Source organism: Sorex fumeus, unplaced genomic scaffold (assembly GCF_029834395.1).
Source record: "Sorex fumeus unplaced genomic scaffold, SorFum_2.1 ptg000098l, whole genome shotgun sequence".
Lineage (NCBI taxonomy): Eukaryota > Metazoa > Chordata > Mammalia > Eulipotyphla > Soricidae > Sorex > Sorex fumeus.
The window spans coordinates 41208618-41235483 of NW_026606155.1; the positions used below are offsets into that span (position 1 = coordinate 41208618).

At 43.7% G+C, this 26866-nt stretch overlaps 1 protein-coding gene across 4 annotated transcripts in view; it reads right to left on the bottom strand.

Annotated features, from left to right (window-relative positions):
• Window positions 1-9026, bottom strand: part of SAMD4A (sterile alpha motif domain containing 4A) — a 243956-nt gene extending 234930 nt beyond the window's left edge. Inside the window, exons 1-2 of one of the 4 annotated variants that reach the window (XM_056134246.1) lie at window positions 8687-9026; window positions 6688-7373 (exon numbers count right to left, since the gene is read on the bottom strand). In XM_056134246.1, coding sequence (XP_055990221.1) covers window positions 6688-6883 — 196 coding nt within the window. In that variant the 5' untranslated portion in view covers window positions 6884-7373; window positions 8687-9026. Of the gene's footprint in view, window positions 1-6687; window positions 7374-7659; window positions 7739-8066; window positions 8140-8686 lie in introns of those variants that run through there. The other 3 variants (XM_056134249.1, XM_056134247.1, XM_056134248.1) reach the window with 3 other exon arrangements.
• Window positions 9027-26866: the final 17840 nt, after the last annotated feature.

Below are 26866 nucleotides of genomic sequence, written 5' to 3' on the forward strand. Positions count from 1 at the left end.
ACTACAACCTTCCTAGAAAATAAGTTTGTTATATGTAGCAATTCAGTCATTGATTTAAAAAAAAAAAAAAACTTCAAGCTTCTCAGGTTAAGGAGAAACAATATTTTGTGTTTTCTTCTTTGGTCAATGAGCTTTGTTTTAGGAGAAAGAGTCCTGGGCCACTACAGAACCAGAGGTGCAGGCCTGATGGACGGATACTAGGCTCACTGGTGCCCGATGGGCCTTGTAATATTGGGGATTAAATTTAGGGTCTCATACTCTATCTCTGGCTCTCAACTGTCTTTTGAGTTACATTTATTTAAGACTATATTAGGGAGTTTCCTGTTACATCTCAGTCTATGTTGACCCTCTTTCCACCTATATTTTTGTATTTAAACATAAACAAACCAATTTGACTGCTATTAAGTTGGTCTGCCTCTTACCTGCTTTGATAAAGCCAGTCCATAACACATACCCGCTGGGCCAGAGAGGAGATAGTAGGGTACTTGCCTTGCACGTGGTCAACCCGGGTTTGATCCCTGATACCATATATGGTACCCCAAACTCACCAGAAGTGATCCCTGAGCATAGAGCCAGGAGTAATCCCTGAACACCACAAGATATAGTTCAAACTTACATACATACACACACACACAAAAACAGATTTTCGCAAAGCCCAACTAAACCAACAAATGAACATCCCAACTAAACCAACAAATTCACATTATATACAACAAAGTACCAATATATATGACCAGCTCCCATATCCCATACCAATCCAAATAAAATAAAATCCTAAGAGAAAAATGTCTTAGATATAAAGACCTATGTATTTTATTCAACAAAATAATTTCTTTTCATATTCAGCAATTGAAAAAAATTTCAAGTGTTAATAAATTATTTAGAAAATTATATTAGTGCTGCACTACTTTTCAGACTCAATGGGACAGAGTAGAGGTGGAATAAAATAAATCCATAGTTTTCATGGTTCCAAGTTTTATCTTTAATCTCTTAGTAAGTCTTTAAATAAAAAGATTTTCTATCACTCAGAAAAACATTAATTACTAAGCGTAATACTTGAAAGCCAATTTAAACTTGAAAGATAACTCATTAGTCCTTTACAAATAACTTCTAGACAAAAATTTTATTGACTCCATTTTACAGATGAAAAACCCGAGACTCAGAAATTGTAGAGCCCATTCTGACTGATCGCAAAAACCATACTCTAAGAATCCTTTATTACAAATATTACAAATGCCTTCCAATGAATGTAAATATCCTGGGCCTCACTTTCTCCCCTTTATCCAACCTCTTCCATTGGAACCCTTGTCCCTCCTATATAGCAATGCTAGCAGCAACAAAGCTACCCTGGCTAGTTGATGCCACCAGACAGCAGATGGAAATTGCCTGATTGCATGTCCCTATTGAACTTACACTGGAACACTCTTTTCCAAAAGTGTGCACATATGTGCATACACACACACACACACACACACACACACACACACACAAACAAAACAAAACAAAACAAAAAAAAAAACAACCTCTTCTTCTTATTCCTCTCCTCTTCCCTCCACATCCTCATCATTCCTCATCGAAAGTCTTCTTTATCATCACTGCAAGACTTAATCTAAATCTCCTAACTGGCAAAGTTTTGGCACACCCTGGCATCTGCTTTTTTTTTAATTCAATTTTATTTTATTTTTAGCTTTTGGGCCAGACCCAGCAGTGCTCAGGGCTTACTCCTGGCTCTGCACTCAGGCATCACTCCTGGCATGCTCAGGGGCCCAGAAAGGATGCTGGTGATCATATCCGGCTCAGCAGCAGGCAAAGCAAGCACCCTACACACTGTACTATCCATCCAGCCCAAACAGCATCTGTTTTAACTTACTTCTCATACAGTGATTCTGCAACCTTCTAGCTACTCAGAACTATTTCCTGCATATAACCAGGTCTATTCATAAGGCATTTGTATAAATGTAATTCTTCTCTTAGGAACATGCCCTCATACCTGTTCTTTTAATATAATGAACTCCTATTCACTCTTTAAAACTCAATTGAATGCTCTGGGCCCCACAGGACGCAGGACCCAACGATTACTTCAGGGCCAGACTAAGCAACACAGAATTCTCCAACACTGACATTTAATCGTATGACCAGTTAATGGAGAGTTACTAAGTGACCCCCGAGCACTCTGAGCACTGCTGGAAAGTCCCCTCCCCCACCCACTCATTTTTCTTTTTTAAAAAAACACTTCAACTAAAACATAACTTCTCCTTAGTAAAGTTTTCTCTGACCCCCCCCCCTGCCAAGCAAGCAGCTTCTTGCTTTACAATGCCCTTAGAACCCCACTTTCCCAACATACTATTTCCATAGCTAGGCTTCAGTACCTCTGATAAAGTGTTAGTTACTTCAACATTTAGCATGTGTCAAGCACTGAAATTTAATTAACTACCCTTGCATTTCCACTAAGGGGCCAGGAACATAAGTAAAGCGCTCATTAGTAAAGCACACAAACATTTAGTAAAGAAAAAGTTTGCTGAATGAATAAATATAAGATAAATTCCAAATAAGATCTTACTGGATATCATCAGAATAAACAGATGAGTTCTACTTTCCTTTTACTATATCACAAAAAAGTCAACTCAGAGCATGGTAAACCTGTATTATGGAAATGAAAATCCATATAAATCATAGAACTGGCATTTTTACCCTCTCTAATGACAGTAAACACATCCACATTCCTTTCCAGTCTGACCACTCTTAGATAATATCACTACCTTTGTCCACCATTATCTTAGATTATCCTCTCCACTTATATTTAACTGCAAGCAAAGTAACTCTTTTCATCATTTATTTACTACAAACATAAACAATTACTCCCACAAAAATATGCATGGCTGGGGTCAGAGATATAAAACAGCAGTTAAGGTACTTGAGTTGCATGCAGCTAAACTAACTTTGATCCCCAGTACTTCCTATAGTACCCCAAACACTGCTAGAGGTGACCCTGAGCACAGAGTCAGGAGTAAGTTCTGAGCACCACCAGGTGTGACCCCAAAACAAACTAAACAAAACTATGCACAGCTTTGTAAATAAATAAATCTCAGTGAATTAATTTTTGAACTTCCATTTATCACATTACTTCCACTGGAAAATATATTTGAAATCCAAATGACAAATAAAGATATAGAGGCCTTTTTTTGAGAGAGAGAGAGTTGCAAGTAAAATCAGTGGGTTCCATTTTTGCCATTTGCAGGTGTTGAATGACTTGTCAGTCCCAGAAACAGACATCTCCAAACTGAGGCTGGCTATAGGCCTCCAAGTTAACCTGGACTAGAGCTGATGGGCATTTATATAAGCTTATGAGGATCTGGAAACTAGCTCCTGCAGTGCTCAGAGATTACAGGCATGGGTGAAACCATTTCTTCTGCTGAACCTGAGAACGAACCAGTGAACCATTAGATTCTCAATAAATCTAAATTCAAGGGAAATAAGTTGGTCTCAAAATACATCTCACAGATCTCAAATTAACCACATTTAACATGCAGGATCTTCTCCCTGTCTAAAATCAGTTCTTTTGAAAAGCCAAGTTCATACTACCCCTAGTTTTGTTTTCTTTGTTATACTGAGATCATGCTCTAGACATGAATTTGGTTCATTCACCAGTCCTAAAATCTCTCAACACCAGGATAAATATTTGCTTAATTGATAATTGCAAAATAAATGAAATACATGATGATTTTGGTGTAGGAAACCCTAGCCAATGAATGAGTCATTCTACACAGCCTAGTTTTCTGAATGGGTACGTGCTCTACACACCAAAACAGTTTTGGGACATTAATTAGCTTGACTGTCAACATTTCCAAAATACATTGTCTATTTCTCTCTTCAAAAACTATTTTAGAATATATTCTTAAAAAAAACATTTCATGTTAATGTATTGCAAATAGGGACTATAGATTTAGTACAGAACCATGTACTGAGTTGATTGAGGGTTCCTTCCCTAATACTCCCAAGCCAAGGGTTATTGCTGCCAATTCCTGTGTCTAAAGTTATCATTTCCTGTCTCCTGGCTTCCAAGTTGTCAATGGTCACTTTTCCCTGTTTGTTACAGCAACCTCAATCAAAAAAGAAAAAAGGAAAAAGAAAAGTGGGGCTGTAGCAATAGTACAGCAGGTAGAGCATTAGCCTTGCACACGGCCGACCTGGGCTCGATCCCCGGCATCCCATATGTTCCCCAAGCAATGCCAGGAGTAATTCCTGAGTGCAGAATGAGGTGTAACCCCTGAGCATCGCCGATGTGACCCAAAGAGCCTATTTTTTTTTAAGTTAGGAGTTTAGTCTAAATTAAATGCATGTTCTGATATAGAGGCTAATGTATTCTCCCAGCTTTTCTACTCTCTATTCTTGTTGCTGAATGGGAATTTTTTTTCCTTTTTGGTTCTTGCCCAGACATGGAAGAAAACCTCAGGTTAGCCCCACAGGATGCAGGACCCAACCATCGCTTGATGATCTTAAAAGCAGCCCCCTCCTTCCCACTCCCTCACACACAACAGAAGTGAATCATTCCCAACCTCACTAATCAGTTTTTGTCCTGGTGACACAATAGAGCAAGAAGAACAGTTTCCAAGGTTCCAAGCAAAATGTCCAGGTTGGAAGATTAGTCAGAGTCTGGGAGACGGTCCCTTATTTTACATAATGGCTCTCCACATCATTCTTGTGCATATTTCACAGCATGAACAGGTAAGGTTTTCAACCAAGAAGCTTAGCGCCCTCCCCCCCAAAGAAATGATGTTTGAAAATTCACAACTCAACTTTTTCTTGCCTGATTCAATGACAGGTTTTTTCAACGAAGCACCTCTCTTTAATGTCACACACGTAATTACTCCACTTCTTAAAACTGACTGCTGCTCTACTGGGGAAAGGCATCTCTCTTACTCATATGGGAAAAAATGTTGCTCTAACATTAATGCAACCTAAAGATGAATTGTCATCATTCTTAACAGTTCCTGTATATACACAGGAGTCGAGCATTCAAGATACATTACCAGGGAGCACATAAGCCCTTCGCACTGTATGAAACACAGTTTATGTAACCTTGTTTGTCAAACCTAAGGAAGTGAAAGCCAGCAGGTGGACAGGCTACCCAGCCACACTGAGGAGGGAAGAGGGAGAGAGTCGTGGTGCTCCTATCTCTGCTGCCTGGTCCTCCGACTATTTATAAACACGGAACTGAACAGAAGGGGGCCCTGCCACATGCACCCTATGAGCACCGGGTCCAGACAGTTGGGCTCAAGCTGAATTCCGGGAGTGGGGGGAGGGTGTAGGGGTAGGCGGGCCTGCAGACTCTCCCCCAGTGGCCCTCCATACTTGGCAGCTTAAGATCCTCTGGGTGCAGTTTCGTCTGGTCAGGAAATGGAATGCGAGGATTTCCAGCGGTCACTTCCAGCCTGGGATTCTATATATGGAAACATCCCATCCCAGTGTTTTGGGCCTCTTGAGCACCGCTGCCAGGGAGGAGTGAGGTGGAGGCCAGCCCTCTTCTTGCTCAGGGCAGGCCCACTGACTCATAGGTCTCCCAGGCCTGCCTGCCTTGGATTGAACCTTGTCATCCAAAGACCCCTGCTGAATCCTGAAGCCTTGGGTGTGGGGTGGAGGAGCAGCTACCCGGGAACAGCTGGGGGAGGACCCTACATTCTTCCTCTGCCTGAACAGTGGGCGCTCTGTTCATGCCTGCTGCAGCAGCACCAAGGAAAGAACCTCCCCTTTCCAAAATCACAACCTACAGACCCCTCCTTCAGCCTCGCGGCTAGCCTCTCAGGCTTTCACCCCATCACCACCACACTCCCAACAAACTGCTGAGCCTGTCTGTCAGTGTCTTCACTTTTTACTACCGTTAGCAAGGAGTCTTGGGGTAACAAGAAGCAGTTGTTATAGACAGTAAAGTTTCCTAACAAAAAGCATCCAGGGTCCCGGAATTCTCCCTTCTCCAAATGCCAGCCACAGACCGCATCATTACTGGCTTCACAATCACCCAGCGAACCCACTGCAAACATTTTAATAGTCTGTAGCATCACCTACATAGTATTCTGAAAGAGCTCTGGGGAAAAAAAAAAAAACACGGGAATAACCACAGGGAGGTGTGTGTGGGGGGGGGGGGGCGGTAGTTGGAATTCAATAGAACGTTCATATATTCCTCATACAGCCTCCTCAAAGCTTGGCATCTGAAGGGCAGTCCCGGGCTTCTTCGTGTGTTGCTGAAATCCAGAGAGCCACGTTGCCCAAAAGGAGGAGGGCGGGGGAAAAAGCCCAGAAAATCCAGACTCTACGTGACCTGACTTACTTATTTCCCAGGAAACTGCATGAGAGAAAAATCAATCATTCATGCTACCGTAGCTACCACACGGAATGGACGGAAGAAGCTGACAGTGGGCAAAGACCCAAAGCAGCTAGCGGAGGTACGTGGGCGGCGGGGGCTAGAGGGTGACAGTAGGGGGGAGGCACTGGTGGGCTGGCATGCCAAGGGCCTGGGGCAGCTCGATTTGAGTCCCAGCAGAGCAACGTCGTCGGGGGCGGTGCCCGGGCCGGGCTGGGAGGCAGGGTTTGAAAAGGGGGTGCTGGGGGAGGGGGATGCTGGAGGGGGCCCCTCGGGGAGAGGGTGGTGGGGAGGGGGACCGGGCGGGACAGCAGCGGCTGCGCACTTACCGGGGCTGTTAGCCTCGCCTTCCAGGACGTGCAGCTCGGCGCAGTCGGCCAGCGAGTGCTCCAGGCAGAGCTGGAGGAAGCGGGCCTGGGTCTGGCTCACGCGCTTGAGCAGCGACAGCAGCGCAACAGTCTGCTCGCACTCGTTCCAGCCCTTAAACCAACCGGCCAGCACCCCGACCTGGTCGCGAAACATCATGGTTAGGGGGCGGCCCTCAGTCTACAAGGCCCCCTCGCTGTCCCAGTCCGCCCCGCCCGCCCCAAAGTTTGGCGGAGCCGCAGCCTCGCGGCCGCCGGAGCCACAATCAGCTTCCAAGGTGGCTCTGTCGCCCGGACGCTGCAGGTACGCCTGGGCTCCCGCCTCTCCGCCGGGGTTCAGAGACGTGCGGGTGCTTCTAGCTGCGCGCCCCGAGATGGTGACAGGCAGACGGGCAGTAGCGCGGTGATGTTTTTTTCTTTCTTTTTTTTTCTTTTTCTTTTCTTTCTTTTTCCTTAATTTTTTAAATAATAATGATTCTGAAGAGGGGGAAAAAAATCCTCCCAAGGCACACAAACTGGATGAAGACTGGTCTCTTGCCCCCTCCCTTCTCGCAGCTTCGGGATGGTGATTTCCGGCGTCCCGGGGTCTCTTTCCCCGCTGGGCGGCAGCTCGGACCCTTCACGCCCGCATTCCCGAGCGGCGATCACCACTGGAAGGAGAGAAAGGGCTGCAGTGAGACCTCGGCCAGGGAGGAAGCGCACCCTGGAAACGAGTGCATGGGGGGGAGGAGGGACCCCCCCCCCCAAATCCCGGCCGCCCCTCCGCGCTCAGATGCGGAAGATGAGCTTAGTTGCCGTTATGGAGATGGCAAGAAGCCTTCTCTCTCAGGTATGCTAGGAGACACCCCCCACGGCTTCCTGTTGCTACCGCCAGGAAGGGCTGGTGCTCCCCCAAACGCCCCACCCGGGGTGGCCTCGGGGGCTGTGCCTGCGTACACCAACACCAGCAACAGATTTTCCTCGCGCAGAAAACTTGCAATGCGGCTGCGAAGGGGCGCAGGGGTGGGGGGTGGGGGTCTAATGCAAAGCAGAGGCGGAGGCGGCAGCAGCGCGAGTTCCTTCCTCCTCCTCCTCCTCCTCCTCCTCCTCCTCCTCCACCTCCTCCTCCTCCTCCTCCACCACCATCACCACCTCCCCCTCCTCCTTCTCCTCCACCTCCACCTCCTCCTCCTCCTCCTCGTCCTCCTCCTCCTCCTCCTCCTCCTCCTCCTCCCGGAGAAGCAGCCGAGTGGCTGCAGCTCCATCTACAGCAACAGCCAGCATCTCCACCGCCAGGCGCCCCTCTGGATTTAGGCCGTGAGCAGCCGCGGCAGCAGCTCGAGACAAAAATAAACTCTCCCCACCCAAAGCTCGGAGCTCGGCGGGCGGAGGCGCTGCCGGAGCCCCGGCTCCCCCGCACCGCGCAGTGCCACGCAGACCACCCGGTAGTCTCCTAGGGCCTGCCCAGAGCGACGGGGTGTAGTGCGCGCGGGTGCGGGTGCTGGTGTGCGTGTGCGTGTGCGTGTGTGTGTGTGTGGACACGCGTGTAAGCTTCACACATCCTGCCTCCGCTGCCGCGTCTGCCCGGCCCGACGAGTTCCAGGCCGAAGGCGGCGCGGCCCCGGGCGCACGCCGCACGCGGGACCAGCCCGAGTCCGCCGCGCTGCGCCCCCACACACCCCCCAGCAGGGCGGTTCCTCCGGGACTGCGGCTCAGCGCCGCCGGCGGCACACGCCCCCCAACGACCGCCAAAAAAGAAAGTTCGGCTTCGGGAGCTCCCCCCCCAACACACATACCCCAGTCCCCATCCCGGTGCCGAGAGCAGAGCCCAGTAGCTCAGCCCTCGAGGGGGCCGGCTCTCTCCCAGCATCGCGCTTCCCAGCTCCCAGAACTTCTCCAAACGGAGGGGGGAGGGTTCCCCGGGAGAGAGAACCCGGTGGCCAACCCTAGGAAGGAAGAAGGGACCCCCCCGCCCCCCGCTCACCTCGATGCGGCTCATCCCCGCGGCTCGGGGGTCCCACGCGCGGCCCCACGACCGCGGCGGCTCTCAGCGAGGCTGCGGACGGCCGGAGCGCGGGCCGCGGGCCATGCTGTCGGGGCGGGCGGCGCGGGGAGAGTGCGGCGCTGCGGGTCGGGGTCGCGGGTGCCGCCGCTGCTGCCGCCTCCGGTGTCGGCTGGCGGAGGACTGAGCCGCCAGAGCCGGAGCTCCCCACATGCTACTGATTAACATACACCATTACATCATGGGCTTGGCAGGGAGCGCCGGAGCGGGGGGGAGAGGAACCCGGGCGGCGGCGGCACGCTGGGGGGGAGTCAGGGGGAGGATCCCCGGGCCCGGCCCGCGGCGGCCGAGGGGGGAGGGGGCGGATTCCTAAGTGGGGACCAGACAGGGGAGGGGGTCGGGGAGGGAGGGGCCGGATGGCGCAGAGGAACGGCGGGGCGGAGGGAAGAAGTTTGGGGAAGGGGAGGGGTCCGAGTGGATTCCTTGCGGCCACCGCTGGCGTGTTTTGGAAGGGGGCCTCCAGCGCGCGGGCCCGAGTGGACCCGCAGGGCGCTTGACCAGGGGCGGCGCTGCCGTCGGCTGCTCGTCCTTGGGAATGGGGTTCGCCGACTCGGGTGACCCCTCCGTCCGGCTGCGCTCTGGGAGTGGGTCCGTTACGGAGCGGGGACGTGGGGGTAAGGGGGGGTGGGGGAAGGGGTCACGGCTGCTGGAGGACAGGCGCGTGGACACGGAGAGTGGCGGAGGGTGCCTGGACGCCCGGCGCTCTGCAGCGCTTGTTGTCCCGGGAGCTGGAACACTGCCTGTCCGGCTCACCCACCCCTCGCCCAGGCCGGGTTCCGGATTTGCTCGCTCCGCGCCCCTCTCGGTGGTCGCTGTGCCCGGGTCACGGCGCCCAACTTCTGGGCTGACCTCGGGGGGGACTGTGCCTGGCGCCGCGCGCACTGGGCTGCGGGTCTGGAGCCAAGGCGAGCGCTGCCCTGCGCGGCCGGAGGAGGGCGAGGCCACCTGTCAGCACGCCGGGTCGCCGGGCCCCGCCGCCTGTACCTGCACGTGGGACTCGCAGGGCCGAGGCAGGCCCGGGCTGCGGGGCAACTTGAGCAGCGGCAGGAGAGGGATGGGTGGAGACCTGAGCTTTGGTCGGAGAAGATTTGGCTGAAAATCCCCCAAACCTCCACATCGCGGCCCCTGCTACCTGAGTTGAAGAGTCTCAGGAGAACTTAATGACCTCGAATATTTTCTCCACTGAACAGGCTCTGTTAATAACAGTTTGCTGAGAAATCTGCGAAATAACATGCTTTTTTTTTTAGACCGGCCTCTATCCATCACTCTCGCTAATACCGTAATTTTGAAGGTATAAAGCACAGGATCTGAGATATTCCACTAATTACACACACCGTCTTTCCATTCAAGCATATGTCCCTGGAATCTGTACCGTTTCTTCCTTCCAGTTCCACCGCCTCGTTCGTGTCAGACATGTGCACCTAACCAGCTGTTGAGGTATTGAAAGGTCTTACAGAGCTGCAAAAAAAGTAGGTGTTACCTTTAAAATGGGGTGTGCGAATATTTTTGTTAGGTACGTTATTAGACAGTCAGGAAAAGCATGTGCATAACTTAATGAATATTTTACCCTATTTAGAAAAGAATGCTGGTTAATATTTTTTGCTTGCTTTGTTTTACTACAATTGGCAGAAAAGCTTGACACGCGACTTTTTCCAGGACATTGTTACCAACGATTTGATCGTTTTAACTTCCAGCACTAAGTGAAAGTAGAGTTGGAACACAATGCCCCAGTAGACCTTGCTATCAACTACAGCCAAAGAATAAGAATCCCCATCGGGAGCTTTTGAAAAGCTTTTGAAAGCCCCTACTTTTCTTTTTTTATAAAGAGAGGTAAACATCAGTTTCATTGACTTATTTATTGTCGCCTTAAGTTTACTATAGGAATAGTAAAACTAAACCCAAAAAACCAGCCTTGAGGCAAATCTTCAAATCGCTGAAGAAGGAAATTGTGCCATCTACTGGAAGAGTGTGCTCATTACAGTAGCCTTTGACCTAGGGAACCAGGCTCGTCTTTGAAAGATGTACACAGATGAGCCTCACCTTTACGCAGTTACACGTACCCCTTGCCCCTGGGAATGAACAATATTTATGACTTCCCTTTCCTATGGTCCTTTCCTTTATGAGGATGGAGATAAAATTCAGTGATTCTGCTTCACTGTTTATCACAGAGTGAAGTCAGAACTGTGAAGAAAGGAAAAAAATACTGCTTAATTTATTTTTCCAGCAAATGTATTCTTCTCCTATGCAAAACTACACACAGTTATTATGGGTAGCAAAGAAGTGGCTAATGATTATTAATTATCTGCATCACTTGGCAAAGGAATATTAAATAAAGAATATGATTAATGTATTTATGCTCCTTACAACCTGTTTGCTTATTTGAAAAATGCCTGTTGCTCATCTGTTTTGTGCCAGGCACAGTGGACGCCAGCACAGGTGCTGAGTTTACAAAGCTGCACATGCTGAGAGATTCCCTAAATGAATTAAAGATCCGATTGTCAAATAAATTAACATTCTCAGCATTAGTTTGCTTTTCTTGCCTCTACAATCTGGGAAGGGAAGAAGGTGACATTTGCTTGGTAAATAGTCCTCTTGGTCAGATGTCCCAATGTTTTAAAGATGATTAATTTACTGTAAATCAGTGCCATGTTTATAAGTCACTGCTTAAGAAGATATCTAAATATTGTTCTCATCAATTAAGCATCTCAAGGAGCCTTATTGGCATATTTTAAATTCTTATTTCTTTGAGTGGTAATAAGATAAAGCAAAAATAAGAACATTGGATATAGAGATCTTACAGCAGATTATCTTTATTTGCCTTATGAATTAGTAAGTATTAAAATCTCCACATAAGATTATTTAACAATTATAATTCTTGTGCTCATTTAATACTTATGGTGGATATTTATTCTTTTCCTGGTTCTCAAAAGATTCATGTTGAAGATAAATGGTATCTACTCACATAAAAGTTCATATGACAAACATTTAACATGCAAAGAAAATTATATATTTTCATTATATATTAAAACATTTTATATACATATGCATAGAAAAAGGTATGAAAATATCTATATCACATTTATCATGACTGGTGATTATTACCAGTATGACAAAATTTTATTGAGAATTAATATCTTGTTCATCTAGATTTTCTAATTTTTCTACCATAAGCAAAAATATTAAAATAGAGCAAAATATTGCAGAAGCTCAGGATTACTACAACTATCCTAAGGCAACTACACTAACACTAGGTCTTCAACCCCCCAAGAATTGTTTATGTGTCTGTTCTGTTTCCTTCCTAGGTCTAATCTGAGCATCTTTACTGTTTCCCTGCCTTAGCTCTAGTCTTTTCTTTCCCAACCTCAACCAATTTTCTATGGATTCTGAACAGATACTAATTGTACTACAGGCTCTTGGGCCTGACATCCAAAGACTCCCAGTATTTGGCCACTGTATGATTTTCTGGGGGCTGGAGTGATAGCACAGCGGGTAGGGCGTTCGCCTTACAAGCGACCAACATGGCCGACCCGAGTTCGATTCCTCCGCCCCTCTCGGAGAGCCCGGCAAGCTACCGAGAGTATTCGAACAGTAACAACAAAGTCTCCAATGGAGACGTTACTGGGCCCGCTCGAGCAAATCGACAATCAACGGGAGGGCCTTTACCTTTATGATTTTCTGGAGTTCTTTAATTCATTCAATAAAAAATATTTATTGTGTACAAATGATTTTGCTAGGCAAATAGAGGTTTCAAAGGTAGAATGGGATGTATGTCTATTCAGCCTGGCTCTGTGATGCACATGTGCAAGAATGCACATATACACCCTTACACACACACACACACACGTAAGAACACACATATGCACCCTTACACGCACAAACACACACACACAGCACTTGGAGAAGGCACAATACACAGTAGGGATTGTGGAGGCCATACAAACTCTCTCTCTCTCTCTTACATACACACACACACACACACACACACACACACACACACACACACACCACGTAGTGTTGAGAAGATGAGGAGGCAGAAATACTACCAGAAAATTCAGAAAGACAGTATGCATCTGGTACCCTTTGAGTTGGAATTAATTGGATGAGTAATTTCAACAGATAGTAGTAAATTTTAAACACTAGGAACAAGGTGGGGGGAGTGGGGGAGATAGACATTGTTTTCATCAAGCATGCATACTGGGAATTCTGTGTTTATGTTAAGTCCACATTTTTAGCTCTAATTAGTTAAAATAAGAGAAACACAGGTCACCCCAAACTCTGAAAGTGGTAGTATAGAGGAAAGTGATCAAACCACATCTTCTAAATGCGGTATATCCTTTAAAATTATCATTTCATTTCAGCAATTTATTTCGCTAAAGTAAAAGCATAATTAAAGCATATACTTAGTTATAAATATAAATACAAGAATGCTCATTTTAGCATTGAAATCACCAAAAAGTAGAATACCTATCTGTAGAGAAATGAAAAAATAAACCTCACGCTATAATTCATATTTTAATAAACTATGACTTTATAATTGGAAAATATCAAAAATACTATATTGATGAATAGAAAAGCATAGATAGATTGATAGATAGATACAGGTGATAAATATGGCAAAATATCAATTGTAGACTTCAGATAGTGACTGTAGGTCTTCACCATCCTACAGTTACATTTCTATATGTAGATATTTTGAAAACAATAGTTGCTGGTAATTTTGAAAAATTAGTCAAATTTATAAGTATTGACTTAGAAATATAAGAGGGACTTTTTAGTTGTAGATTATAATCTATGCTATTCTTTCACTTTTGTTTTGATTATTGAAAAAAAAAAGCTTTAGAACAAACATCCTGAGTCTTGGAGCCCATACTCATCCCTTTGATCTTTGATCTTTTTTATCTTTGAAATTTTTGAGAGAGATAAGAATACAAGAGATGAGAGCAAACAGCCTCTGTCTCTCTATAACATAAATACAAATAGGTCTATAATTGCATTAAAATACTTATTTTTTAAATATTTAGTACAATCCAATGAGAAAACTGTAGCACTGTCCTTCCGTTGTTCATCAATTTGCTCGAGTGGGCCCAGTAACGTCTCCATTGTGAGACTTGTTACTGTGTTTTGGCATGTCCAATATATCACAGGGAGCTTGCCAGGCTTTGCCGTACGGGCAAGATACTCTTGGTAGCTTGCCGGGCTCTCCAAGAGGGGCGGAGGAATCGAAACAATGATTCGATTTGTGCCACATGCAACACAAACTCCCTACCACTGTGCTATTGCCAATGAGAAAACAATCAGAAAAAATTAAGTGGGATTTTCTTCAAGACAACTGCTCTGGAAAAAAAAATAGAAGTACTGTTCCTAAATGAGAAAAGGTAAATTAGGAAATGTATTACCCTTGAATGCATTCAGGGATGGAATAATAACTATAAAAGGCCATTTAAATTTATATTTTTAACTTTGTTTTGAGTAAAATACACACAGAAATTTTAAAAAAGAGACATCCTCTGCAATACTGATGGAACTGGAAGGTACCATGTTAAATGAAGGAGCCCAGAAGAAGGACAAACAAGGATGATCTCACTTATCTGTGGTACTGGATAAGGGAATGTAATGATTGAAAGAGGAGATGCTTAGGTGACTTTTTGCCCTAGAATACAGAAAGGAGGGCAGCAAAGGTAAGAAACTGAGGAGGAGGGGCTGGAACCATAGCACAGCGGGTACGGTTTTTGCCTTGCACGCAGCTGACCCAGGTTCGATTCCCAGCATCCCACATGGTCCCCTGGGTACCACCAGGAGTGATTCCTGAGTGCAAAGCCAGGTGTAGCCCCTGTGTGTCACTGGGTGTGACCGAAAAAGAAAAAAAAAGAAAGAAAAGAAAAGAAATTGAGAGGGAGAAGAAGAGATAGATAGGAAGCATTGGGGAGCAGGGTCAAGGAGATCAAGTACATCAGTGGTGCAAAGGAGAGGTATAGCTAATTTTCCAAACCACAGAGTCAGCAGCATTGAAAATAAAAGATCTAAACATCATCAACCAAACTTAAAAATATGCCTGTCGAGGTGGCAGATTGGGTAGGGGTGGGTAGGTATGGCAGCATGGGAACCCTGTGGAGGGAGGATGACACTGGTGGTGGGATTGGTGCTGGAATAAGTGTCTAAAACTCAACTCTACAGGGGTTGGAAAGATAGTACGGAAGATAGATTGCCTTTCACACCTCTGGCCAGGGTTTGATCCCTGGCATCCCATATTGTCCCTCAAGCACTTCCAGGAATAATTCCTGAGTGTAAAGCCAGGAATGACTCCAAAACCAAAATAAATAAAAATAAAACTCAACTATAAATAGTTTTGTAAACAATTTAGATAAAAAACTAAATGAAGACGTTTAAAAAACATTTGGAGAATAATATGAAAACTTTGAATATAGGCTGAATAGTTACTGATATTAGGCAATTGGTTTTTTAAGATGGGACCATGGTGTTGTGGTTATAAAGAATACTTTTTTGTGTCTAGGATATTCAAGTTGAGTACTTGGATGAAGAGTCAAGATGTCTGCAATTTACTTTGAAATGGTTCAGCAAATTGCACTCATAGATAAGTGAATATGGCAAAAATTGGATTGGGTGAGTACAACTGGGCAAACTCCATCCACCTGTAGCAAATATCTGAGCTAGCTGGGAACTGAGAGGTCATCATCAAGCGTGCTTTCTGAAAAGGAAAGTGACTGTCATAGATACAGGCTGGGAGAAGAATGTCAGGAGGGAAACTGGGGACATTGATGGTGGGAAATGTACACTGGTGGAGAGATGGGAGTTGGAACACCGTATGACTGAAACCCAACCATGATCAGCTTTGTAACTCTGAATCTTACGGTGACTCAAAAAAAATTAATTAAAAAAAAAAGAGGGGCCAGAGCAATAGCACAGCAGGTAGTGTGTTTGCCTTGCATGTAGCCGACCTGAGTTCGATTCCCAGCATCCCACATGGTCCCCTTGAGCACCGCCAAGAGTAATTCCTGAGTTCATGAGCCAGGAGTAACCCCTGTGCATTGCCAGGTGTGACCTAAAAAGCGAAAGAAAGAAAAGAAAGAAAGAAAGAAAGAAGGAAGGAAGGAAGGAAGGAAGGAAGGAAGGAAGGAAGGAAGGAAAGAAAGAAAGAAAGAAAGAAAGAAAGAAAGAAAGAAAGAAAGAAGGGAAAGAAAGAAAAGAAAAAGAGTGCTTTCTTCTAGCACCCAAACAGATCCGAGCCCCAGGCCCCACCATTTTACATTTAACTTTTAGTAAGTAAGCTATACCCCTGCAGAGTGAAAATACCCTTTAGATTTGCCACAGCAGAACCATTTGTCAAGGGGGCAGGGAGGTTGGGTGGCGTACCAGGAGCACAACCTCGGAGCACCACCTGCTGTGCTTCCTTGCCAACCCATGACCAACCAAATTTCCCAGTCTTTGGGTATGTGCTCCATTCCTAGCTGGGACTGAGGCCAAGTCCCAACAAAAAGAGGTTCCTATTTGTTTTTGTCTTTGTGTCACACCTTGCTGTGCTCAGGGATCATTCCTGGCATGGTTCAGTGAAACAAATGTGGTTCCAGGGATCAAAAAAAGGTCAGTTGTATGCAAGGCAAGTGACTTAACCCTAGTATCATCTCAGAGTCTCTTCTTCAGGTGGAGTGTCAGCCCTGTGTGGTCTATGCAATTAAAGTAGTCTGGTGACTACTGACCTTGACATTTTTGGTGACTGCCCAAGCTGTCTTCAGCCCGATGCACTAATGCCCCAAATCACTATCTCATACACTTGACCACTGCCCAGCTCCTCTTGAACACAAACCCCCACTTCTACGCAGACCAATTTGGAGCACTGTACATAGAGGGGAGATGGAGAAGTTCACACACACCAAAGGATCAAAACTAATACCCTAAAAAGACTTTCATGTAAAGTACCCAAAGGAGACTTCAAAACAACTGTCCTAATAGTGTTCATTGAAATAATGAGATCAATGGAAAAGAATGTCAATCAAGATAATGTATAAGAGAAATTTTGAGAAAAGGCAAGTAGAAAGTATAGAGTGATAGTATATTGCATAGGGCATTTGCCCTGCATGTGGCCAACCCAAGTTCAATCCCAAGAATTCTGTATGGTCCCACAAGTCCGCCAAGAATGATCCCTGCATGCAAAGCCTGAGAGTTGCAGGGTGCAGTCCATAAACAAGAAAACAAGAAGAAAGAAATCATAGAGTTTAAGAATCCAATGATTGGGAGCAGAGAGAGTAGAGGGTTTAGGCACTTACCTTGCAAACTGCTGACCCTGATTTGATTCCCAGAACTATATATGAACCCTTGACCACTACTAGGAATGACCCCTGAGCAGAGTCGGGAATACTGCTGGCTGTGACTCTTCACCACCAATACAATCACTGTCACTGTCCTCCCATTGTTCATCAATTTGCTGGAGCAAGCCCAGTAACTGTGAGACTTGTTACTGTGTTTGGCATATCGATGCTCTTGGTAGCTTGCCAGGCTCTCCGAGAGGGGCGGAGGAATTGAACTTGGCTTGGCCATGTTGGCTGCATGCAAGGCAAACGCCCTACCCGCTGTGCTATTGCTCCAGCCCACCACCAATACAATAGCTGAGCTAAAAGGAGACAATAGACTCTACTAAAAGAAAGTCTATAGAATAGAAGACATAACAAATAACATCACTGAACTAGGAAGTAAAAGTAATGGAAACCTTCCCCCAAAAGACCAGTAATTAAAAAGGAAGAATTTTATACAATGAAGACAATATAAGATTTATATGGCACAACATGAGAATCAAAAACACCACAACGGAAAGACAGGAAAACAAATAAAAATTTTTTAATTTTTAACAAAATATGTGATTTTTCAAATGCTATTTTCATTCTAATTTATGATTCTGTCATTTGATAGTGCATATTTTCTTTATTAAAGAGACAGTCTCAAACTGACTTCCTTGCTGCAAGTCAATCTATTCCACCTTAGTCAAAATGTCTAGATCCCAACATGTGGAATTTTGCTCTTTCTATGATGTATTATTTAATAGGGATTCAACTTCCAAGATTGTGAAAAAAACTAAGAAAAATATATTATTTTTTCATATTTTAATGCCTAACTGCCTTTCAATAATTATAGCATACAACTAGGCTTAGTAACATCTACTAAAATTATCAGAAGTTATTCTGGAGTAAAATAAATATCACTTTTTTTTGTTTGTCTTGGGGTCACACCCAGCAGTACTCAAGATTTATTCCTGACTCTGTGCTCAGGGATCACTCCTTGTAGTGCTCTGGGAACCTTATGCAGTGCTAAGGATTAGAAACAAGGTCAGCTGTATTCAAGGGAAGTGCCTTACCCTTATACTATCTCTCCATCCCACAGAATGTAGCTTTTCAAAATAAAGGTGGTCATATCTGAAAAAAATTTAATAAATCATAACAACTGTATATTTTAAGTAGCTGTAATCTCAACTCTCATAAACTTATTATGTGATCTGAAAATTACTAGCACATTATTTGGCACATGGTAGACATTAACTAATAATTTTCCTCCTTTTAAAGCACAAATTAGAGTGTTAATTTGGCTAATTTACATCTTGGCTCTGCCTCACACAGAAGCATATCTTATTCACTGTTCAAGGCCATAGAAAAAGACCTGGAACAGGATTGCCTGGACTTGAATCAGGAGGAGATGGAGAGAGAAATGTGCAGGAAGGAACTGCAGAAGTGACAACAGATGGAATGTGGGAAGGCTAAATCAGGAGTCAGGTCGGCTAAGATAGCAACAGAGTGAAAGTCAAGCTGGGAAGACCCAGGAGCCCAACTTGCAGAGATGAAACCTGAGTTCAGATTTCATTAGGAGCTCAGAAATATCTCAGTGTTGGCAAGGGCACTCACTCTGATAGAAAGCGGGCATTCTGTTAGCCCAGGCAGAGTGGTATTGCCAGTGTCAATTTCCTCTATCACTAGCACATTTTAAAATCCACAGTATCATGACCAAATCTAAGCCCAAAGCTGAGCTGCTGGCAGTTGTGGGCACACCAGACCACAGGAATCTCAGGTCAAGTGATGGGACTTGAACCTGTGCTCACTATTTCACTTTGCACTCTCAGAGAGTTTTTAGATGTTCTTTCATTCCTTCATTTAGAGCACTCTTCCCGCCAAAAAGGCCTCCTGAACACAGTTTTAAGTCAATAGAATGCATGACCTAAAAGCAGTTGTGAATAATTGGTTCATGAACTGCTTCACCATATATATAGCCATTTCAAACTAATTAATCAGGAGTCAAACTGCAATGTGAATTTGACAGTACATTGAATTCATGAATACAAATTTGTTATTGTGGTAAAATTTTAAAAACTTAAAATTTTAACCTTTTGTCCATTTATCCATGTAAAAGCCTGTAGCACTTAGTACATTAACATGGTTTGTGCATCCATCACCAGTATCTATTTCCAGAACATTTTTGTTATCCCGAATTAAGATTCCATACCCATTAAACAATAAATGCCATTTCTCTCACCCTTGATCTCTGCTCATTGATATTCTACTTTGTTTCTATGCATTTGTTTATTCTCAGTACTTCATATAACTGGAATCACAGTTTCCTTTGGTCTGGCTTCTTTCATTTAGTTTTTTTTTCAAGGTTCACCAACATAGTAGTAAATACTAGAATATCATATCTTACTATGGATAAGTAAAAGTAAAGGCCTTCCCGTTGATCGTCGATTTGCTCGAGCGGGCCCAGTAACGTCTCCATTGGAGACTTTGTTGTTATGTTCTATTAGGAAATCTTTTGAGTCAGCTTTATCTAGATTGGAGATAAACTATAAGGACTAGCTCTGAGTTTTAGAATTCTTAGTGGGGTACGTTATCTATTTGGCTGATTTATTTAGATATAATAATAGATATGAACCATATTCCAAACACAAATGCAGATGAATTCACATTTGTTAAAAATAAGCAGATGTGTGAAGCATTTATAATTTTACAGTAAAATAACTCAAAAGGTGCCACAGATAAATTTCTAAAAATACAGTCAGAAGGCTAAATGTAAACATTGCAAAATCACTCTTATTTACGGAAGTTATGTAGGTCAAGATTAGAAAAATGAGATCTTTGACCTTTCAGAGAAGTAATTTGTTTCAAGTTGGCATAGGATTTTTTTAAAAAAGTAAAAATTATTTATTCTAGGTGTCATCAATTCTATTCTGATTTTATTGATTTAGAAATTAAAAATAAATTTCAGAATTTTATGTGGCAAAGATATGGAAACAACCTAAATGTTCATTAATGAATGATGGAAAAAGAATCTGTTGCATATACATGCTATGGAATAGTACTCAACCATAATTAAGTTGCCATTTCTGACAACATAAATGGACCCAGAGGACATTATGCTAAGTAGTAAGTCAAATGGAGAAATACAAAACGCAGTTTGATTTCATTCATTGGAATATAAGCACTGTAGCACGGTAGCACTGTCATCCCGTTGTTCATTGACTTGCTCAAGAGGGCACCAGTAACGTCTCCATTGTGAGACTTGTTGTTAATTTTTTTTGGCATATCGAATATTCCATGTGTAGCTTGCCAGGCTCGGCTGTGCAGGCAGGACACTCTCAGTAGCTTGCTGGGTGCTCCGAGAAGGACAGAAGAATTGAACCCTGGTTGGCCACGTGAAAGGCAAACACCCTACCCACTGTGCTATCACTCCAGCCTTTTATATTACTTGAAATATAAAGTAATAAAGATTATTGCCCAACTCTTAATGAACTGAAAGTACATGGAAATGTTCCAGTAGGTTTTAAAAACTGAAAAATTTTATGTGCAAATATAAGATCATATTCCCATAACCCAAATAGCAGACTCCATTTCCCAAACATTTTTTGGGTTTTATTTATTGTTATTGTTTTGTTTTGTGTTTCACCCAGTGGTACTCAGAGATTACTCCTGGCTATGCTTAGGGATCATTCCTAGTAGTAGTCAGGTGTAAAATCTTATCACACCGAAGGTTGTGTGTTCACAGGCTCACTGGATGGCACTGTCTCACCGCCTGCATTCAGTGCTCGAGCCGCTGTGTGTGGCCTGGATCAGAACGGCTGTTGGCCAAGGGCAGACGGAAGAAGAAACGAGGGCCAGGCCGGTCTATATCAATAGTAGTTTATTCCAATCCTCTTCACTCCTGTCTTTCTCTGCCTCCTTCTCTCCTGGGCCCCAATCTTGGAACCTCTCTCCTTCTGGCTCTGACTCTGGATCTCTGGAGCCCAAGCTCTCTCGCTTCTGACTCCCTTTCCGAGCTTACGTCCTAGTTTCTATAGCAGTCACATAAGGCGGTGACATAAAGATGGGCTGAATACTGACGAATCAACAAAGAGAGGTAAGACCACTCCTCCAGGAGATTAACTCAAGGATAAAATCTCATCTACAGAGATTACTTCAGATTACTAGGAGATCCACCCAAGGGTGGGATCCCAACAAGGGTGTGTTCTTCCCTCAGTAATCTACTTAAATAGTTGCAATAAATCTACTTCTAATATTTCTAGCAATGTCATTCTGTATGAGCACAGTAAGAGATATAAATTTAGTTTGGTTCTTCCTGAAAACATCTCACTATACATTTCGCAGTCCTCAGGTCAGGTTAATCTTCCTAGCTCCAGCAGGGTCCTAGTCTCGTCGTTACTTACTTTTGGATGTATCGTGGCTCTTTGGCCTGGCCCATTTCGATGCCAGGGTAGCTCACTGCTTGCCCTGGGTCCATTCAGTCCCTCGTCGGGACCCTGCTTTTGGGGTGCTAGGAACTAAGGGCAACTGAGTCAAGAAATCAGATGCCCAGGAGAAAATATTATTCGGAGTCAATCAACTCCCAAGTTACAAAGCATAATATTAACTGTCTTCCTGTGTCCACACAGAAAGGACATTGCTTACAATACAAGTTCAGTGTTCTTAGATGGGTGTGACCTGACAAACCTAAGCTACCTGAGGAAGGACAAAAGAGTGTTATCCTACATTCAGGACCATATGTGGGGCCAGGAATTAAATCAAGTAAGCTGCATGAAAAGCAAGATAGCATTCTATCTTCTGTACTATCTCTCCAGTCCCATCCCAAGCACTTTTTAAACCTACTTCTGTGTGATGAGAACATTCAACAATTATTGGTACTAATAGCTTTCTCCTTAAAAAGCACTGTGGTACACGGGAGACATTTTACTAGTGAATAATTCTATACTTTCCATGTCCTTATTATGTGCCCAGTCCATAAATCCATAAGAAGTTGCCCTGCCATCTATGAAATTTTATTGCAAGGTTTCTCAAGCTCTTTTTTATACTGATTTTCATTGAGCCTTTTCTGGAAAGTGCAGTATATACTGGACCTATTTGAACTTAGAATCCACTCTTCACAGAACTTTTAATATATTGTTGCCTAGGATATATTTTGGGGAATACTAGAGATGCTCGAGAAAAGTACAAAAATAATGAAAAACTTTTAAATTGAACCTATATTTGATATATGGTAAAATGGTACAATATAGGAGGGTGATTAGTGATTAACGGTACAAGCTTCAAGCAAAAGAACAACTGATCTCAACTCCCAACTAGTAGCAATAGAGGATATTTAACCTCAGTTGGTCTCACTTTCTGTCTACCTTAGTCTATTGAACCAGGAGAGAATGTCTATTTATATCATTACAGAGCTAGAAGAGAGAACACACTTTTTTCCCCCAGCAATTATTATTATGAAGAGCTGTTAACTTTAAAATGAAGAGAAAGGAAGTATCACAGAAGTGCAATTGCGGGAACTATTCACCTCTATAGCACCAAGGACAGCCAAAGAACAGGGAATTACAACTCAAAGAGTTAGAGTTCTGAGGAGTTGGTGCTGCTGGCTGAGATGGGAGTCTTAAGTGGAAAGGTAAGGAGCAGGTTTGCCACTGTCAGACTTCCATTTGGATTCAAATTCTATTTCTAGAATTAACAGCAATTGCCCAAGTAGAGGAGAGGCCAAGGATACTCACAGAAGTTGGAAACAAACAGCAAGTCAACAGGAAGGAGGAGATCGCTTCTTTCTTCTGTCTTTCATGCTCCGTCTATTGCTCTGATTTGCCAGCCCTCATAGGGAGTCAGCTGCAAGTGCCCATGTGGTTTTCAAAGCAGGGCAGAGAAGGATGTGTTTGGAACTAAAAGATAACCACTTGATCACTGATTTTTTTTAAAAGCATAGAAAGAATCTGATATTCTTTCTAACATATTTGGAATATATTAGAAATTTACATTTCTAATATAAATTAGAAACATATAGCCATCCTTCTCCTCCTAAGCTGAATCTGGTGTGGCTCTGTAGAATGTCTATAGTCCTTAGCTAGGATAAAGACAAAGGATATTAAATGCCTGGAGGTTCAACTAATTCCATAACATAAATAAGAGAGACTTCATATCACATCGCCAACTTAAAAATCCAAAACTCATGATTCTGCTCTTCTCCCTTCCCACATACATTTCCCCTCAATCTTTCGAAAGCTTTTTGGTATGTCATACACTGATAGAGCATATGCCATGCATGTGGAGGACTTGGGTTCTGTCCCTAGTGTGCACGCACACACACACACACACACACACACACACACACACACACATACACAACCAAACACACACACAAACAACCAAACACACACACACACATGCAACTCAGACAGGTCAGCCCTTACTTTAACTCTCCAAAGTCTTCCAACTACACAGAAGGCACCCCTACTCCTGCCCAGGCCAATTAGGCCCTCTCTCTCCAGCTCCAGCTCCCCTCACTCTTTCTTTATTCCCTTCCATTCACACTGCCCCTCTCTTTGTCTCTCCAACACAGGCTCTCAGAGAAGCTCCTTTTCACTTGGGGCCGTTGTACTTTCTGTCTCTTCCACCCCAACATGCTGCACAGGCTCTTTTGCCAAGGCAGATTCCCTCAAGGGCTCAGCTCAGCTCTAAGCTTTCAGAAGAGACCTTCTCTGACTTGATTCTATCTACACTTACCTCCTAACTGGTTTGTTTTCTTTAGAAAATGCAGCATATGCTGTATCATCTTTTGCAGTGTGCTATTTATTCCTACCTTCCCCGACTCATCTCGGTGAATGCCATAAGGCCAAAGACCTTGAGTATCTCCAGCACCAAAAATAGCAATTAGTTCAAAGAAGACCTTCTTAGTGTTTGCTGAATGAATGGATGGTATTTGTGTGTACAAACATGAGTAAGATAGAGTCTGGCTTCTCCAGAAAGCAAATCTGATGGAAAAAACAGGCTTGTACTTCCAGTTTCACTGTTATTATTCCCTTTCCCAAGCCAGGAATATAAGAGTAATTCTAGACTCCTAATCCCCATGACAAAAAAAAAAAAATTGTCCTTAGATCAAATTGTTTCCCAAATGGATTACTGTAATATCATCTTAATCCTGATTGTCCCTCCTTTTGTCTTCTCCCTTTTTCAAACTCTAAAAAAAAAAATTCAATGGGAGTGGTGTTAAGGCTTGGATTTTAGGGCCACACCCAGTGGTGCTCAGGGGCTATTTCCAGCTCTGAGTTAAGAAGTGACCTCTGGTGGTGCACAGGGCACTGTATGTGGTATCAGGGACTCAAATCAGGGGTTTGGATACTGTAGCTACTTGCAAGACAAATGCCTTACCTCCTTACTATCTCTCTGATACCTTTTCTCCAAACTCTGAACCAAGGTTTCTAAACGTTTTTTTTCCTACTGTGACCCCCTTTGAACAGTGTTTCCTTCCTATAGTCTTCCCCCCACCCTGCCCCCCAGTCCCCGCAGTCTCATGCTGTGGCCCCCATTTACATAATTTTCACCTGTGGTACCCTAGGAATATCCTAAGGGCCCACAAGGGCCATATGGTTGCTGGTTGAAAAACCAATCACCCTAAGTCATCCTCCAGAAATCTGCATTTATGATACGTGATTGTCATGGTCTATAGCTAATCCAGTAATAATTTTAAATTTATTATTCAGATAAAACCAAACATGTGTGCCAATATTCTCCTCATGCACAATAGATTGCTACACTTCAAATCATCTCCATATTTACATTGTCTCAAATGCAAACCTTAGATTAATGCTCTATTTAAAATGACTGCAGGGTGGACTGGTGAGATAGTAGAGTGGGTAAGGTGCTTGCCTTCCATACAGCTAACCCTGGTTCTGTTCCTAGGGTCTAATATGGTCCCCAGAGCACACCAGGAGTGATCCATGAATGCCAAGCCAGAAATAAGCCCTGACCACTTCCAGGTGTGACCTAAAAATCAAAAACTAAAAACAATCAAAAGAAAATTACTGCAGTGACTCCAAGTGCCTTGAAGATTAATTCATGTCAGAGACCAGAGCAATAATACAAGTACAGTGGTTGCAATATATATAGGACCCGGGTTCAATCATTGACACCACATATGGTCCCAGACCACCAGGAATGATCCCTGAGCACAGGGCCAGGAGTAAGCCCTGAGCACTGCCAGGTGTGACCCAAAAACCGAAAAGAAAAATTAATTCATTTTATTCAGCAAATATTTGTTGAAAGGCAAACTCCGTGCAAACTCCATGCAAGGCAATGGGAATATACAAAGAAACAAGTCAGTCACTGTCTTATCAGTTGGTGGTTCATTGAGAAACAGAGAATTATCAAAACACGTGGATGGAGCCTACCTGAGTCCCAGAGGGAGAGTGGGATCCCCAGAGAATATGGACAATACTAGGACCCAAGGGATAATTCGAGGGTAGTGAGGCAGGGAGAACAACACGCACAGGTTATCAGGGAAGTAGAAACAGTCCCGGACTTACTCATGATTTTTCAACTTTGGAGCGGTATGAAAGTGATATACATTCAATAGAAACTACCCTTAGGGCTGGGGTTTTGAATGTTTTAATCTTTCCCAGGCTAGCATCACATGATACTCCTGAGATACTGGGCAGAAGCAACAGCCAAGACCCTGCCACCCAGGTGCTCCCAGGGGACACAGTACTCACCAGATTGCTCTCCCTGTATACAGTCTGCTGCGTCACAAAGATATTCAGCATTTTATTATAAAATAGATTGGGGGGGCAGAGAGATAGTACAGCAGGTAAGGCTACCTTGCATGAGGCTTGTCTTGCACATGGCCAACCTGAGTTTGATTCCCAGCACCACATATGGCCCCTCAAGCAGCACCAGAAGTGACCCCTGAATGCAGAGCCAGGAGAAAGAATCAAATATAGCCTTTATTAAATAGAGGTATGTTATCTTTATATCTATTTTATTGAGGAATTACATCATGAATGACTGTTGAATCTTGCCTAGTCCATTTTCCACAATCTATTGAAATGTTCATATGATTTGTTGTTGATATCATTGTTGTTTTTGTTAATATAGTACAGCATGCTGATTAACATGTTAAATCATTTCTGGAATAAATTCCACTTGATCATGATCATGCATTAAAATAAATGTTGAATTCAGTCTGCAAATGGTTTCTGAGGATTTCCACACAAATATAAAGCTACTTGCCTCCTACCCCACACCAAAGTTGATCTTAGTCCATAATGATAAAATTAATATAGAAGCAAACTTTTGTGATCTTAAGTTTGGCAAAGTCTTTTAAATAATACCCAAAGCATGAGTAACAGAGGAAAAAATAGATCAATTGAATTTAGAAAAATTAAAAACTTCTGCGCTCCAAAGGATACCATCAAGGAAAGTAAAGTAAGTAAGTAAAGGCCCTCCCGTTGATCGTCGATTTGCTCGAGCGAGCCCAGTAACGTCTCCATTGGAGACTTTGTTGTTACTGTGTCTGGCATATCGAATACTCTCGGTAGCTTGCCGGGCTCTCCGAGAGGGAGAAAAGAGTGTTCAAAACATAGAAAGTGGAGTGAGGATACTCTTCAAAGGAAGGATTAAAGGAGGCAGATATTGCTGAGGACAGGAGACTGATGTCATCTCCTCCTACCCTGCCTAAACTCCAGGTTTACTATATTGATCATCAAGTTTTCACAAACCAAGACATAGCTTTTCACTCCACAACAAATGGAAAGCCTTAGGAAAGATTATCCCCATGGAAGACAATGCAGTGAGAATTGTGGTATCT